At 45.7% G+C, this 14,874-nt stretch overlaps 1 protein-coding gene across 3 annotated transcripts in view; it reads right to left on the reverse strand.

The window, feature by feature from the left end:
• IFNAR2 (interferon alpha and beta receptor subunit 2) overlaps positions 1–12,855 on the reverse strand; it is a 34,360-nt gene extending 21,505 nt beyond the window's left edge. For 2 of the 3 annotated variants that reach the window (XM_006048245.4, XM_025281506.3), the window contains exons 1-2: positions 12,716–12,855; positions 1,930–2,021 (exon numbers count right to left, since the gene is read on the reverse strand). In XM_006048245.4, coding sequence (XP_006048307.3) covers positions 1,930–1,984 — 55 coding nt within the window. In that variant the 5' untranslated portion in view covers positions 1,985–2,021; positions 12,716–12,855. Of the gene's footprint in view, positions 1–1,929; positions 2,024–12,715 lie in introns of those variants that run through there. The other variant, XM_044939518.2, reaches the window with a different exon arrangement.
• Between the last annotated feature and the right edge of the window lie 2,019 nt (positions 12,856–14,874).

The following is a 14,874-nucleotide window of genomic DNA, read 5'->3' on the forward strand; positions in this document are numbered from 1 at the left end:
GTTCACGGTTCACGTATTGCTGAAGACTGGCTTGGGGAATTTTGAGTATTACTTTACTAGCGTGTGAGATGAGTACAGTTGTGCAGTAGTTTGAGCATTCTCTGGCATTGCCTTTCTTTGGGATTGGAATGAAAACTGACCTTTTCCAGTCCTGTGGCCACTGCTGAGTTTTCCAAATTTGCTGGCATATTGAGTGCAGCACTTTCACAGCATCATCCTTCAGGATTTGAAATAGCTCAACTGGAATTGCATCACCTCCACTAGCTTTGTTCATAGTGATGATTCCTAAGGCTCATTTGACTTCACATTCCAGGATGTCTGGCTCTAGGTGAGTGATCACACCATCGTGATGATCTGGGTCATGAAGATTTTTTTTGTACAGTTCTTCTGTGTATTCTTGCCACCTCTTCTTAATATCATCTGCCTCTGTTAGGTCCTACCAATTTCTGTCCTTTATCGAGCTCATCTTTGCATGAAATGTTCCCTTGGTATCTCTAATTTTCTTAAAGACATCTCTAGTCTTTCCCATTCAGCACAGGCTGGAATCAATATTGCCGGGAGAAATATCAATAACCTCAGATATGCAGATGATACCACCCTTACAGCAGAAAGTGAAGAAGAACTAAAGAGCCTCTTGGTGAAGGTGAAAGAGGAGAGTGAAAAAGTTGGCTTAAAGATCAACATTCAGAAAACTAAGATCATGGCATCTGGTCCCATCACTTCATGGGAAATAGATGGGGAAACAGTGGAAACAGTGTCAGACTTTATTTTTGGGGGATCCACAATCACTGCAGATGGTGAATGCAGCCATGAAATTAAAAGACGCTTACTCCTTGGAAGGAAAGTTATGACCAACCTAGATAGCTTATTAAAAAGCAGAGACATTACTTTGCCAACAAAGGTCCATCTAGTCAAGGATATGGTTTTTCCTGTGGTCATGTATGGATGTGAGAGTTGGACTGTGAAGAAAGCTGAGTGCTGAAGAATTGATGCTTTTGAACTGTGGTGTTAGAGAAGACTCTTGAGAGTCCCTAGGACTGCAAGGAGATCCAACCAGTCCATTCTAAAGGAGATCAGCCCTGGGTGTTCATTGGAAGGACTGATGCTGAAGCTGAAACTCCAATACTTTGGCCACCTCATGTGAAGAGTTGATTCATTTGAAAAGACTCTGATGCTGGGAGGGATTGATGGCAGGAGGAGAAGGAGATGACAGAGGATGAGATGGTTGGATGGCATCACTGACTCAATGGACATGGGTTTGGATGAATTCTGGGAGTTGGTGATGGACAGGGAGGCCTGGCGTGCTGTAGTTCATGGGGTCACAAAGAGTTGGACATGATTGAGTGACTGAACTGAACTGAAATATATTCTCCTGATCTGCTATCTCATTATTACCCTTTGTTGAATAGAAAAACATTTAATTTTCATAGAAGACCTTTTTTGGTCATGATGTGTGCTTTATAAGCTTTAAGAAATCGTTCTTTACACTTAGGATACATAGATATTGTCCTGCAGTTTGCCCGACCCAGGGATTGAACCCAGGTCTCCTGCATTGGCAGGTAGATTCTTAACCACTGAGCTGCCAGGGGAGTCCTAGGGGTCTGGCCTCTTTCCAAATATAGGAATGGAGTGATAAACTCCACCCTGGATTAGAATGAGAGTATTAAGGGAAATTCCTCTTCAAATTACAATGAAGCTAGCTCCCTTCATTATTGAGCCTCAAGTCTATGATTATTTAGTTGTTTTCCTAGAACACCAGTAGAACAGAAACCCAATGTATATCAATCCATCAACACAGAATTCCTATCTACGTTCCACTTGGCTCTTGACATTGGGCAGCTCATACTGTGTCCTCAGGACCGGGAAATCAACTGGCTACTTCCTAACAGGGTCCCTGTAGATGGAGCTGTGAGAAAAAGTGACACTCACCCATGGGATACAAATTCAGTGGTCCAATCGCTGACACATTCTGGCTCAAAAGCATTTTTGTTGTTTTATGTGTCCTTCCTTTCCTTTCACATCTGAAAAGAAATCAATATTAGGTGATCAGAATTCTGAAGTAGCTAATTAAACTGCAAAGACAACAGACAAAGACAATCTGTATGCAGGTCAAGAAGCAACAGTTAGAACTGGACATGGAACAACAGGCTGGTTCCAAATTGGGAAAACAGTACTTCAAGGCTGTATATTGTCACCCTGCTTATTTAACTTATATGCAGAGTACATCGCAAGAAATGCTGGGCTGGAAGAAGCACAAGCTGGAATCAAGATTGCCGGGAGAAATATCAATATCAGATATGCAGATGACACCACCCTCATGGCAGAAAGCGAAGAAGAACTAAAGAGTCTCTTGATGAAAGTGAAAGAGGAGAGTGAAAAAGTTGGCTTAAAACTCAACATTCAGAAAACTAAGATCATGGCATCTGGTCCCATCATTTCATGGCAAATAGATGGGGAAACAATGGAATCAGTGACAGACTTTATTTTTTGGGGGCTCCAAAATCACTGCAGATGGTGACTGCAGCCATGAAATTAAAAGATGCTTGCTTCTTGGAAGAAAAGCTATGACTAACCTAGACAGCATATTAAAATCCAGAGATATTACTTTGCTGACAAAGGTCTGTCTAATCAAAGCTTTGGTTTTCCCATTAATCGTGTATGGATATAAGAGTTGGACCATGAAGAAAGCTGAGCACCAAAGAATTGATGCTTTTGAACTGTGGTGTTGGAGGAGACTCTTGAGAGTCCCTTGGACTGCAAGGAGATCCAACTAGTCCATCCTAAAGGAAATCAGTCCTGAATGTGCATTGGAAGGACTGATGCTGAAGCTGAAGCTCCAATACTTTGGCCACCTGATGGGAAGAGCACATGTGAGCGACTGAACTGAAGTGACCTGGGTCTTACTTGTGGCGTGTGGGATCTATCTCGTTGCAGCATACGGACTCTTTAGTTGTGTCCCTTGGGCTCAGTAGTTGAGGTCTGTGGGCTTCATTGCCCTGTGGCATGTGGGTGGGATCTTGGCTCCCTGACCAGGGATTAAAACTGCGTCCCCTGAATTGCAAGGTGGATTCTTAACCACTGGGCCACCAGGGAAATCCCCAGCAGGAAATTCCTGATTCCAGGTTTCCTCTCTGCCCTTCTGGAAGCTTGATCATTCACCCCATTTACACAAGGAGCTTTATCTCAGCTTGTGGGACCAATAGCCATTTGGTTCCAAAAATTTAAATATATGAAAAAGCAAATTTTGAAGTGTCTTGCTCCCTTCGGAAAACTATTTTTATTTTTTTTGGTTAGTCCCTCAGAATATCTTCATACATGTTATTGTTCAATCGCCTGGTCATGTCCAACTCTTTGAGACCCTATGGACGGCAGCACGCCAGGCCTCCCTGCCCCTAACTGTCTCCCAGAGTTTGCCCAAGTTCATGTTCACCTTCGTGCATAAGCAAATACAAAAATGTGTTCTTATTCTCCCCAACCCTATTTTTCCAAATCAGAGATAGCAGGTAACGCTAGTGGTAGAGAACCTGCTTGCCAATGTAGGAGACAGAAGAGAGATCTTCTTGACCCAAGGGTCAAGGAGGGCATGGCAACCCACTCCAGTACTCTCGCCTGGAAAACCCCATGGACAGAGGAGCCTGGTGGGCTACAGTCCATGGGGTCAGAGTGGGACACAATTGAAGCGACTTAGTACACACGTAGCATATACACTGCCTGTCTAATTCCTGCTTTTTTCCACTTAAAAATAAATTTGGGAGCTCTTTCTGTATCAGCACCAAAGAGAATTTCTTTCCTTTTTTTTTTAAATAGTTACATATAGTCTACTCTGTGGACATACTGTGATTTATATGACTAGTCGCCACAAAGAACATTTGAGTGACTTCCAACTGTTTCTGCAGTGGATTCTCTTGAAAATACCTCATTCTGAGCATGTCAAGTCTAAGTGTGAGAAAGCTTCCCAGAAATAGTACTGCTAGGCCAAAGGGGGTTCAGTCGGGGTCCCGGCAGGTAAGAACACATTCAACTCGGGCTAAGTCAAGGAAGATTTTCATCAAGGGACTATTTAATACAAATGTGTGAGCAGGCTACAGGCCAACCATAAGGATGAGCGTAGCATCTGAAAGTAACAGCAGTGAGGGCTGTTATCGTGGGCTTGAGGTACAGAGGGAACGTCCCAAGCCTGGAATTAGAAAGGAGAGAGTCCAGCGTGAGGAGCACAGATATTCCTCACTGTCTTCCTTCTCCTCTCTTGGGGCTCCCCATTGGCTGACTCCAAATGAAGCCATAGGACAAGGCAGCTGGTGGCTGTACCTATACAAGATGGGATCCCAAGGCACAGTAAAAGGTGGGGAAGGTGGAGGCTTGGTTTGCAGGGGCAGGCAGAAGAGACCAGGCACAAAGTGACCATGCACGTCTTTTTTTTTTTTTTGGCTTCACTAAATGTGAGGCTTGTGAGATCTTAGTCCCTAACCAGGGATAGAACCCTGGCCCTCTGCAATGAAAGCCTCTCTGCAATGAAATCACGGAGTCTTAACCACTGGACCACCAGGGACATCCTTGCATTTGCAGCTTTGATAGAGACGGCCACACTCTCGCCCTTATGGCGGTAGTGGCTTACACAACCTCTTGCAGTGTGTGAGAGTTTCTGCTTCCCCACAAAGGAAGAGCTTGTAGGGAATGATAATGATAAATAATGATTATGATAATGATAACTATCAAGCTCTTGGATTTCTGAAAATCAAATTCATAAATGCCAAGTTGTCTTCAGACTTATATTAATTCTGTACTTCTCTTATTCTAAGTAAGACCGAGTATATATGGCAGAGGTGTTTCCTTTCGAGTTAACTGTCTATCTTTGAGTCTTTGCTTTTTTTTTTTTTTACATTGATTCTTAAATTTTTGTTTTGGAATATAGTTGCTTTACAATGCTGTGTTAGTTTCTGTTGTACAGTAAAGTGAATCAGTTATACGTATACATATATCCCCTCTTTTTAAGACTTCTTTCTTCACATCGGTTTGAAGGAACTTTTTAAGTATGAGGCAAACTGGCCCTTTGTGATATGAGTCACATCTTTTTTATTTTTCTCTGCCATTGTCACTTGTCCTTTGATTTGCCTGTACAGCTTTTTTTTTTTTTTTTTCTTTAACGGAAACTTCTGAGCTTTTAGACTTAAAGGTATTTTCTTTCTTAGCATCTGCATTTTGAGTAAGTTAGTCTTCTTCATTCCAAGGTAAGAAAGGAAGTCTTGAAACATTTTATGGAGCCCCCAGTCGGTCTCATTCCTTCTCTCCCCCAGATCTCTGTCTCCATCCAGACTACTGGGTGTTCTCCTGTCCCTGGGGTAGCACCAAGCCCCAAGTCAAAGTGAAAAATGACCCCCAAGTAGCAGACGTGAATTCAAGCTAAGAATACATTAAAAAGTCCCCTCGACTCTCACGCTATCAAGCCCAAAGACTCCAAGTCAAAATTGCCACCTGCCACCCATGAGCTATCCAGGCACCTCAACTTTTCCTGTGACATGTGCGTGCTCGGTAGTGTCTGACTCTTCACGACCTCCTGAACTGTAGCCCACCAGGCTCCTCTGTCCATGGAATTCTCCAGGCAAGAATACTGGAGTGGGTTGCCATTTCCTCCTCCAGGGGATCTTCCCCACCCAGGGATGGAACCCACAACCCCTGCATCTCCTGCCTTGGCGGGCAGATTCTTTACCACTGAGCCATCTGGGAAGTGTACCATCATTAGAACAACCACAGAGATGTGTTTATGACATGCGATGTTATCTGCCATCATCACTCCTCAGCAGAGGGCTTGCCTGGTCGTGGATGTTCTCTAGATGCTGGGAGCACCAAGACTGTGGAATACCACCTTGGGGGTGACTCGCTTCTACCCGACCACTTGTCCTGTGGCCTCTGGTCTCTCTGTTTTGTTCTGATGGCGGCACATTTTTGCCCTTGTTCTGCCTCTGCAGAAGCTTCCCTCTCTCAGCGGCTGAAAGTACACACACACAACCACACAACTAGAATCCCTCTCTCTTGCTCTGGGCCACAGGACGTTGCCTTTCTTTGTTCCTGGTGACTCATACTCCACTGCCAATTAGATTTCTGATAGCAGATTCTTGCTTGGAAAATCTAATTTCCCATCTTGGCATCCCGCCTGGAACTGTTCATGAAGCTCTTTAAAACTTTCTGACTCCAAGCAGCTCAGCCTTCCTAAAGCTCTGGTTACTCTTATCTCTGCAGCCAGAGCCGGCTTCAGCCACCCTAGGGGCCCTGCACACAAGAAGGGTCCCACCCTTGGTTTATTGCTCTCCTGTGGCCATCTTGAATCATGGTGCATTGATGCCCTCCTGGCGTGTGTGCAGGGAGGCTGGGCCAGGCAGAGTGGAAGCTATCCCTGGCCTGCCTTGCCTAGTGGGTGGCTACCTGGTCTGGCGGGAGCTAAATGTCAAGGTCAGTCTTGATTGGGGTACATAGCAGGGCCAGGAGCAGAGGTTTAAAGACTCTTCACTGTCTGCCAGCATGCTATGGGTTGGGATGGCAGATCCTTGGAAAGGGGAGACTCAGGGTTTGCCTTTTCCAGAGTCCATCTCAGGCTGGTGGCTAGTAGCTGAGGGCTGTGGGCAGCCTTCAAGTTCAAGTGCATGTGTGCCCAGGGCTGCCAGGGCAGAAGGGTCCCCGGCAGCTGTGGGCAGCGGCACTGGCCCTGGCTGTGTGCCCATGGGAACCCTCTCTTCCTCTTTGCTCCCCTCCTGAGTCTGGGCCTGAGTTTACTGCTTCCACCTACTTCTAGGAATTCTCCCAAGATGTGCTAGGAAATGCCAACTCTGTATTATTATTTGGTGAGTCACCATCAGGCTTAAATGCTTTTATATTTGCATTTAGATCTACTTTCAGTTCAGTCACTCAGTCGTGTCCGACTCTTTGCGACCCCATGGACTGCAGCACGCCAGGCCTCCCTGTCCATCACCAACTCCCGGAGTTCACCCAGACTCACGTCCATCGAGTCAGTGATGCCATCCAGCCATCTCATCCTCCGTCGTCCCCTTCTTGCCCCGAATCCCTCCCAGCATCAGAGTCTTCTCCAATGAGTCAACTCTTCACATGAGGTGGCCAAAGTACTGGAGTTTCAGCTTTAGCATCATTCCTTCCAAAGAACACCCAGGGCTGATCTCCTTTAGGATGGACTGGTTGGATCTCTTTGCCGTCCAAGGGACTCTCAAGAGCCTTCTCCAACACCACTGTTCAAGTGGCCACACAAGTGTCTCGCTCTGAACTCTGAACCACAAATCACACCTGCTCTGAACCTCCTATCACCACGACCCCCTCTCCCTTCCTCCCGCCCCCAACAGTCCTTGTCACTGATCCCCAGACAGACACTACTAATTTTCAAGGCCCAGCTCAAACAGATGCTACTGTGGCAAAGTGACTCTTCTTTGAGTTTCAACTCCTCCTAACAAAGACAGACAGACAGACAGGCAACCCTCACAGAACTTGCTGCCTGCTATTCTCCGGGTAGAGAGCAGAATTGTGTTGTTTCTTCTGTCCGGCGCAGCCTGACACCTGGCACATCTTTGCTGGTCAGTGAATGAATGGATCCAGAAAAACTCCACAAATAAAATGACATATATTTCCCCCTCCCCCCGGAAATTAAAAAAAATACAAAAAAGCACAAAGAAGAAAGTAACAAGCATCTTTATTTTTACTACCAGGCATCAACCATTGTTAATGTCTTGGCATATTTGTTTCTGGTTTACTTCTTGTTTTGGTAAGAATAGTTCAACTCACTCATTAAAAAAAATTAATAAAAATAAGGCATAAAAGTAAAATCTCAGCATCCAGCTAGTTCTATCATTAATGTAAATTAATGAACAACATAATCCCAGAGATCCTTCTATGTACACACGCAGCACACACACACAGCACACACACACACACACACACAGGGTATTTTTGTCTAAATTTAATTTTACTTGGAAAAAAACTGAAGCAAAGGCAGAAAAACTGTTGACATTTCAATTATTTCCATAAGAAAGAATGACTCCCTAAAATATCCCTCCAAAGTTAAAAAAATTACAAAGACATTGGAAGTTGGAATACAATATTCACATCTCTGTTTGCTGATCCACGCCTTCAAAGATGAGAACTATAGGGCCCACTCTCGTATTTCCTTCCATCTTCCTCTTCTGCCCCTACCTGATTACTTTTTCTTTTTGTGTGTGTATCCAGAGTTGCGTAATAATCACATTTTATTCCACAATTTCCAAAGATGTTTTATATTAATTCCACATTTACATAAATACTCATCAACAGTCCTTTTCTTTTTTTTGGCTGTGCTGGGTCTTCATTATGGCACTTGGACTCTCTATTGTGGCCAACAGTCCTTTGTATCATGAGTTCTTGGTGCCTGAGTTCTTTACTTTGACTTCTCTCTTTATTTACTATTTGCTGGATTTTATTCTCCAGCAGGTTTTTTTTCCATAAGGGCTCATGGGTGCTGAATCTCCCTTGTTCTTTTGAAGAAGCCCCTTTCTGTTGACTTTCAACCTGAATGACATCTTCTAGCTAGATGACACACCCTCTTGGGAAAAAGTTTCTTTCCCTAGAACTTTTCCCTTGGAACCATTGTCCTCTGGCATCTAGCACAGCCCTGGAGACATCTGAGAGCAACTTGATGTGATTTTTCTCTCCTTTATTTACTCTTTTTTCAATTCCTAAATAATAATAATTCTTTTCCTTTGCATTTAAACTACTGAAGACAATAAGCATTCCTATATGAAAATTTCCTGGAAAATGTCATGCTCTTTTGGCCTACAGACCATTTTGTCTTCATTTCAATAAAATTTATCTCATTTTTGTTTCCATTTTCAGTCCCATTTGTTGGTTTCATTATGTCAGGAAACTCACGTATCCTAATGCCTGACTGTGCTTTATCTGTCTTCCACATCCGATTCTTAATAAATGACTTCATGTTTGTCTCTGATTTTTTGGGCTTAAGAGCCTTTCCTCTGTTACAATATTTTTACTTTCAGCAGGATCTATTCTATTTTTTCCTCTTTTTCCTTCTGTAATTATGTTTCAATGATCTTCAGTGTATTCACGTAAGTCTGAAATCTTCTTTTCATCTCAATTAAAATTTTTCTTATCTTTGAGTTTCTTTTATTGAATTCATATTTTTAAATCAATTTTTGAAGGATCTAAAGCTATTGTGGTAGTTCAGACTGTAAAGAATTTGTCTGCAAAGCAGGAGACCTGGGTTTGATCCCTGTGTTGGGAAGATTCCCCTGGAGTAGGACATGGCTACCCACTCCAGTATTCTTGCCTGGAGAATCCCATGGACAGAGGAGCCTGGCGGGCTTTAGTCCGTGGGGTTGCAGAAGAGTCAGACACAACTAAACAACTAAACAACAACAACAACAACAAGCTATTGTAAAGAATGGCCTTCTGTCCCAAGAGTAATATTTTCTTTTTAGTAAGATTCCTGCAAGCTATCATTGGTGGCTCAGGTGGTAAAGAATCTGCTTGCAGTGCATGAGACCGGGATTTGATCCCTAGGTCAGGAAGATCCCCCGGAGAAGGGAATGGCTACCCACTCCAGTATTCTTGCCTGGAAAATTCCATGGACAGAGGAGCCTAGTGGGCCAGAGTGCATGGAGTCCCAAACAGTGGGGCACAACTGAGTGACTAACCCTGCAAACTATCATATTCTTTCCTTTCTTTTTTTTCACACCATTTCTGCTTACCTCATTCATACTTTGATTCCTTTGTCTCCTGCAATTGTGATACAGTGGAGTGAAATCCTGACCTCCTTTTAAAAACTGTGCCTGATTTCAGTTTGTTCTGTGAAGACTGGGCAGCTTCTCTAGCCCAAAGCATAGGTGCTGGGATGTGGGCGCACCTATCAAGGAAGTGTGGTCTGGGCTCTGCTTCCTCCTGGAACACCCGGTTAACTGTCCTGCAGGCATGGTCGAGGAGGGGTGGGTCAACCGTGGGGCCTTTGTGGGGTCCCCTGATTCTGGTGCTGGCTTCTCCTGTCCTGCACCGCCCCCCCCGCCCCAAGTATATTTCCCTCCCACCCCTGAGCAGAAAGTGCCTGCTGCTCCTTTGTCTGAAAAGGAAACAGCATGTATGGATGTGAGAGTTGGACTGTGAAGAAGGCTGAGTGCCAAAGAATTGATGCTTTTGAACTGTGGTGTTGGAGAAGACTCTTGAGAGTCCCTTGGACTGCAAGGAGATCCAACCAGTCCATTCTGAAGGAGATCAGCCCTGGGATTCCTTTGGAAGGAATGATGCTAAAGCTGAAACTCCAGTACTTTGGCCACCTCATGCGAAGAGTTGATTCATTGGAAAAGACCCTGATGCTGGGAGGGATTGGGGGCAGAAGGAGAAGGGGACGACAGAGGATGAGATGGCTGGATGGCATCACTGACTTGATGGACGTGAGTCTGAGTGAACTCTCAGAGTTGGTGATGGACAGGGAGGCCTGGCGTGCTGAGATTCATGGGGTCGCAAAGAGTCAGACACGACTGAGCGACTGATCTGATCTGAAGTCATGCTAAAACTCATGGTTTCATTCTTTCTTATTTATTAGGGAGCACTTTTAGGATTTTTGTGGATTCCCTACCATTTTTTTCTGGTGGTTGGATACACTCAAATTTTAAATATATTAAAAAAAAAACCCTCAGAATTAAAACAACAGTGTTTCAGAAAAACAGGGTTTAAGAATAACTCTCCCATGTACCAGTTTGTTAAACCCTGGCTCATGGGGATACTGAATGAATTCATTTTCCTGCTGGTTCTTGAAAAGATTCTCAATGGTTCTGAACTACTCCCTACCCAACATCCATCCATGTCTCTCTCTCCCTCTCTCTTTCCCTCTTTCATATTCTCCTTACTCCACTTCTTACCACCCTTACTTTGGCCAACTGCTCTCCCAGCAAACTGTTTTCATTTATTCTTCCTGAACTGCACACCACCAGTTTCATTCTTTGAAGCAATGAAAAGTTCTCAGGGAAAAGTATCATCAAGCTCTGCCAAGAGAGCCTGTCTCACAAATTATAAAACACACACTTCCTTCTGACATCTGAACATCTGTGAGATCAGGGTGCTCTGTATGGTGGCATCACATACCATAATTGACAGTGGTTTTTCCTACCCAGTGACATAAAAGTTTTTAAAGTACACCTTATATCCATCATTGTGTCTTACTTTTGGTAAAATATGATTGGCCATCAAAGAATACACATGCTTCAGGCTACAATAGTTTGAAAATTTGTAAATGTCACAGGAAGTCCAACATGCTCTGTGTATGCAAGTGGAGGAGAATGGAAAATACATTTTAATAAAAGTTTCACTTTCAAGACAGTACCTCCAGGCAATGATTCTTCCTCTATTTTTTTTTTTTTAAGGTAAATTACCAGGTGTCACATTTCAGGAACCAAATCTCAGGCAGATTGTCTTTAAGTTTGAAATAAATACATGAGAAACATTAGAAGAAATACAGGTAAGGATAAAAGAGTCACACAAATTTTTGATGATTCAACGTTGAAAAGCAACTCATGAACTAGAGAACTCTGAAGTTCACTTTCTTCCACAAAGAGGTCAAATCTTACCAACTAAGGTAAGGGCACACTGATAGATGTTTTCTTTAGAGCAAATTTTGCTGCGGTTTTGCTTTCACCCTTGTCCTCTCCCAGTCAGGACAGCAGGAGGCGGGTACTTTGAAACCTGGCCAAGATGCGGGGCAGGTGGCAGCCCAGTTGGTCTCGGGGTCAGTTTGCCTGAGACCAGGAGAGGGTACTCGGGGCTGGGACTCCAGGACTCTGGCAGCACCTGCCTCCGCAACTCCTACCTCGTTCCACTCAGTTTCTAAGACTTTTTTTTTTTTGCCAAACAAATGCAAGGAGATCAAACAAATATTAAAAAAGAAAGAGAAAGAGACACAAAGAGAGACAGGATAGCTAGAGGTCCTCAAAGCCATCGTTCGCTACGTTAAGTGGGTTGAAGGATCCAACTCCTAACTGGGTTTAACTGCTTCCATCGTTCAGAGTCGAAACGTGAAGCGTCGACTCGCACCCGGTTCCTCACTCCCTCCCGACCCCGGACGCGGGTCCATTTCTGTCTCCGCGACGCTGTCCCATCGCCCTGTCCCCACTCCAGCTTCCAAGCGATGGGTTTGTAAGGACGTAGGACCATTCAGCTTCGGGGGTCCCTCCGTACTCCTCTCCGGCGCGGGGACAAACTATGCCTAACCTTGTGTTCTGCTGGAGGGCGGACGGAAGACCCCGAACCGGAGACCCGAGCCGGTAACCCAGTTTTGCAGGGCGCTGTGGACCCTAAGGAATTTGACTCTCACCTCGAAGCGGCCAGGGCCCTTGTAGGGGGTCAGGTGCGGGTCCCTGGGGGCTGCGTGGGGGGCGATGAACGGAGGACGCCCGGATAGGGCCGAGGGCAGCGCGGCCGCAGGGGACAGTCAGTGGATGCTCCCCAGGAACCCTCCAGGGCTGCCGGGAGCTTGGAGAGGGGACGCCCCCGGGCAGGGGTGCAGCGGCGCGCGAGGAAAAACCCTGCGATCCGGGGCGCAGGCGGTAGGAGGAGTCCCGGGCAGACAGGCTCCAGGAGAGGGATTCCGGGAAACGGCGGCGCAGAGACGGCGTCGCCCGGTGCCCGCCCCACCCTGCCCCGCACCATGATCCCCGTCGCCCCCGCCGGCCCGCGTTACCTTGACAGTGTGGCCTCGCCGCTGCCCTCGGGGTGCCAGCCTCGGGCCCACCCGCTTCAGCCGGACTCCGTCGCCGCCGCTCCGCACCCCGGCTCGGCGCTCGCGGTCCCGATGCGGGCTGCTGTTGGCCCCTTCCGCAGGGACCGCCGGCGCCGGGCAAAGGGTAGCAGAAGGGGAGTGGTGGCGGCCCGCAGCCTCCGCACCCGGGGCGCCCCGGATGGATCTCGGGGTCTCCGCCCAGAGAGGTGGAGCAAGTCTCCGGCGCTGGCGCTGGTGCGCGCGCCCGGCTGCTTTCGGATAGCGCGCGCGGGTGGAGCCACTGGGGCTTATACTTCACCCGCGTGTACACCCTGGGGCCAGAATGATGTCTGTTCCTTTCCAAGGCAAACCGTTCCACATCACAGTAATCCAAGTTTATGTCCCGACCAATAAATGCTGAAAAGCTGAAGTTGAGCGGTCCTATGAAGACCTGTGAGACCTTCTAGAGCTAACACCCGCAAAAGATGTCCTTTTCATCACAGGGGACTGGAATGCAAAAGTAGGAAGTCAAGAGATACCTGGAGTAAAAGGCATTTTTGGCCTTGCAGTGCAAGGCTAATGAAGTTAATAGCAGGGCAAAGGCTAATAGAGTTTTTCCAAGAGAACACACTGGGCATAGCAAACACCCTCTCCCAACAACACAAGAGAAGACTCTACACATGGACATCACCAGATGGTCAATACCAAAATCAGATTGATTATATTCTTTGAAACCAAAGACGGAGAAGCTCCATACAGTCAGCAAAAACAAGACCAGGAGCTGACGTTGGCTCAGATAATGAACTCTTTATTGTCAATTTCAGACTTACATTGAAGAAAGTAGGGAAAACCACTAGACCATTCAGCTTTGACCTAAATCAAATCCCTTACAGTGGAAATGACAAAGATTCAAGGGATTAGATCTGATAGACAGAGTGCCTGAAGAACTATGGATAGAGGTTCATGACATTGTACAGGGGGCAGGGATCAAGACCATCCCCAAGAAATAGAAATGCAAAAAAGCAAAACGGCTGTCTGAGGAGGCCTTATAAATAGCTGAGAAAAGAAGAGTAGCTAAAGGCAAAGGAGAAAAGGAAAGATATACCCATTTGAATGCAGAGTTCCGAAGAAGAGCAAGGAGAGAGAAGAAAGCCTTCCTTGGTGATCAATGCAAAGAAATAGAGGAAAACAATAGAATAGGAAAGACTAGAGATCTCTTCAAGAAAATTAGAGATACCAAGGGAATATTTCATGCAAAGATGGGCACAATAAAGGACAGAAATGGTATGGACCTAACAGAAGCAGAAGATATTAAGAAGAGGTGGCAAGAATACACAGAAGAACTGTACAAAAAAGATCTTCATGACCCAGATAACCACAATGGTGTGATCACTCACCTAGAGCCAGACATCCTGCAATGTGAAGTCAAGTGGGCCTTAGGAAGCATCACCACGAACAAAGCTAGTGGAGGTGTGATGAAATTCCAGTTGAGCTCTTTCAAATCCTGAAAGATGATGCTGTGAAAGTGCTGCACTCAATATGCCAGCAAATTTGGAAAACTCAGCAGTGGCCACAGGACAGGAAAAGGTCAATTTTCATTCCAATCCCAAAAAAAGGCAATGCCAAAGAATGTTCAAACTACCTTGCAATTGCCCTCATCTCACACGCTAGCAAGTTAATGCTAAAATTCTCCAAGCCAGGTTTCAACAGTACGTGAACTTCCTGAACTGAACTGAACATTCTGGGATGGCTCAGCCATAAAGAATCCGCCGGCAATGCAGGAGCCATGGGAGACTTTTGATCCCTGCATCTGAAAGATCCCCTGGAAGAGGAAATGGCAACTCACTCCAGTATTCTCACCTGGAGAATCCAACAGACAGAAGTACCTACCTAGCAGGCTATGGTCCAGTAGGTCGCAAAGAGTCCGACATGACTGAAGCAACTTAGCATGCAGGCACACTTTACTAAGACCATGCCTTCTGCCCCCACCCATGTAAGCTCTATAGGGAAAGTTTAATTCAGTCACTCAGTCATGTCCAACTCTTTGAGAACCCATGGACTATAGCATGCCAGGCTTCCCTGTCTATCACCAACTCCTGGAGCTTGCTCAAACTCATGTCCATCAAGTCAGTGATGCCATC

The sequence above is a fragment of the Bubalus bubalis genome, chromosome 1 (assembly GCF_019923935.1).
Source record: "Bubalus bubalis isolate 160015118507 breed Murrah chromosome 1, NDDB_SH_1, whole genome shotgun sequence".
NCBI classification, from domain to species: Eukaryota; Metazoa; Chordata; class Mammalia; order Artiodactyla; family Bovidae; genus Bubalus; species Bubalus bubalis.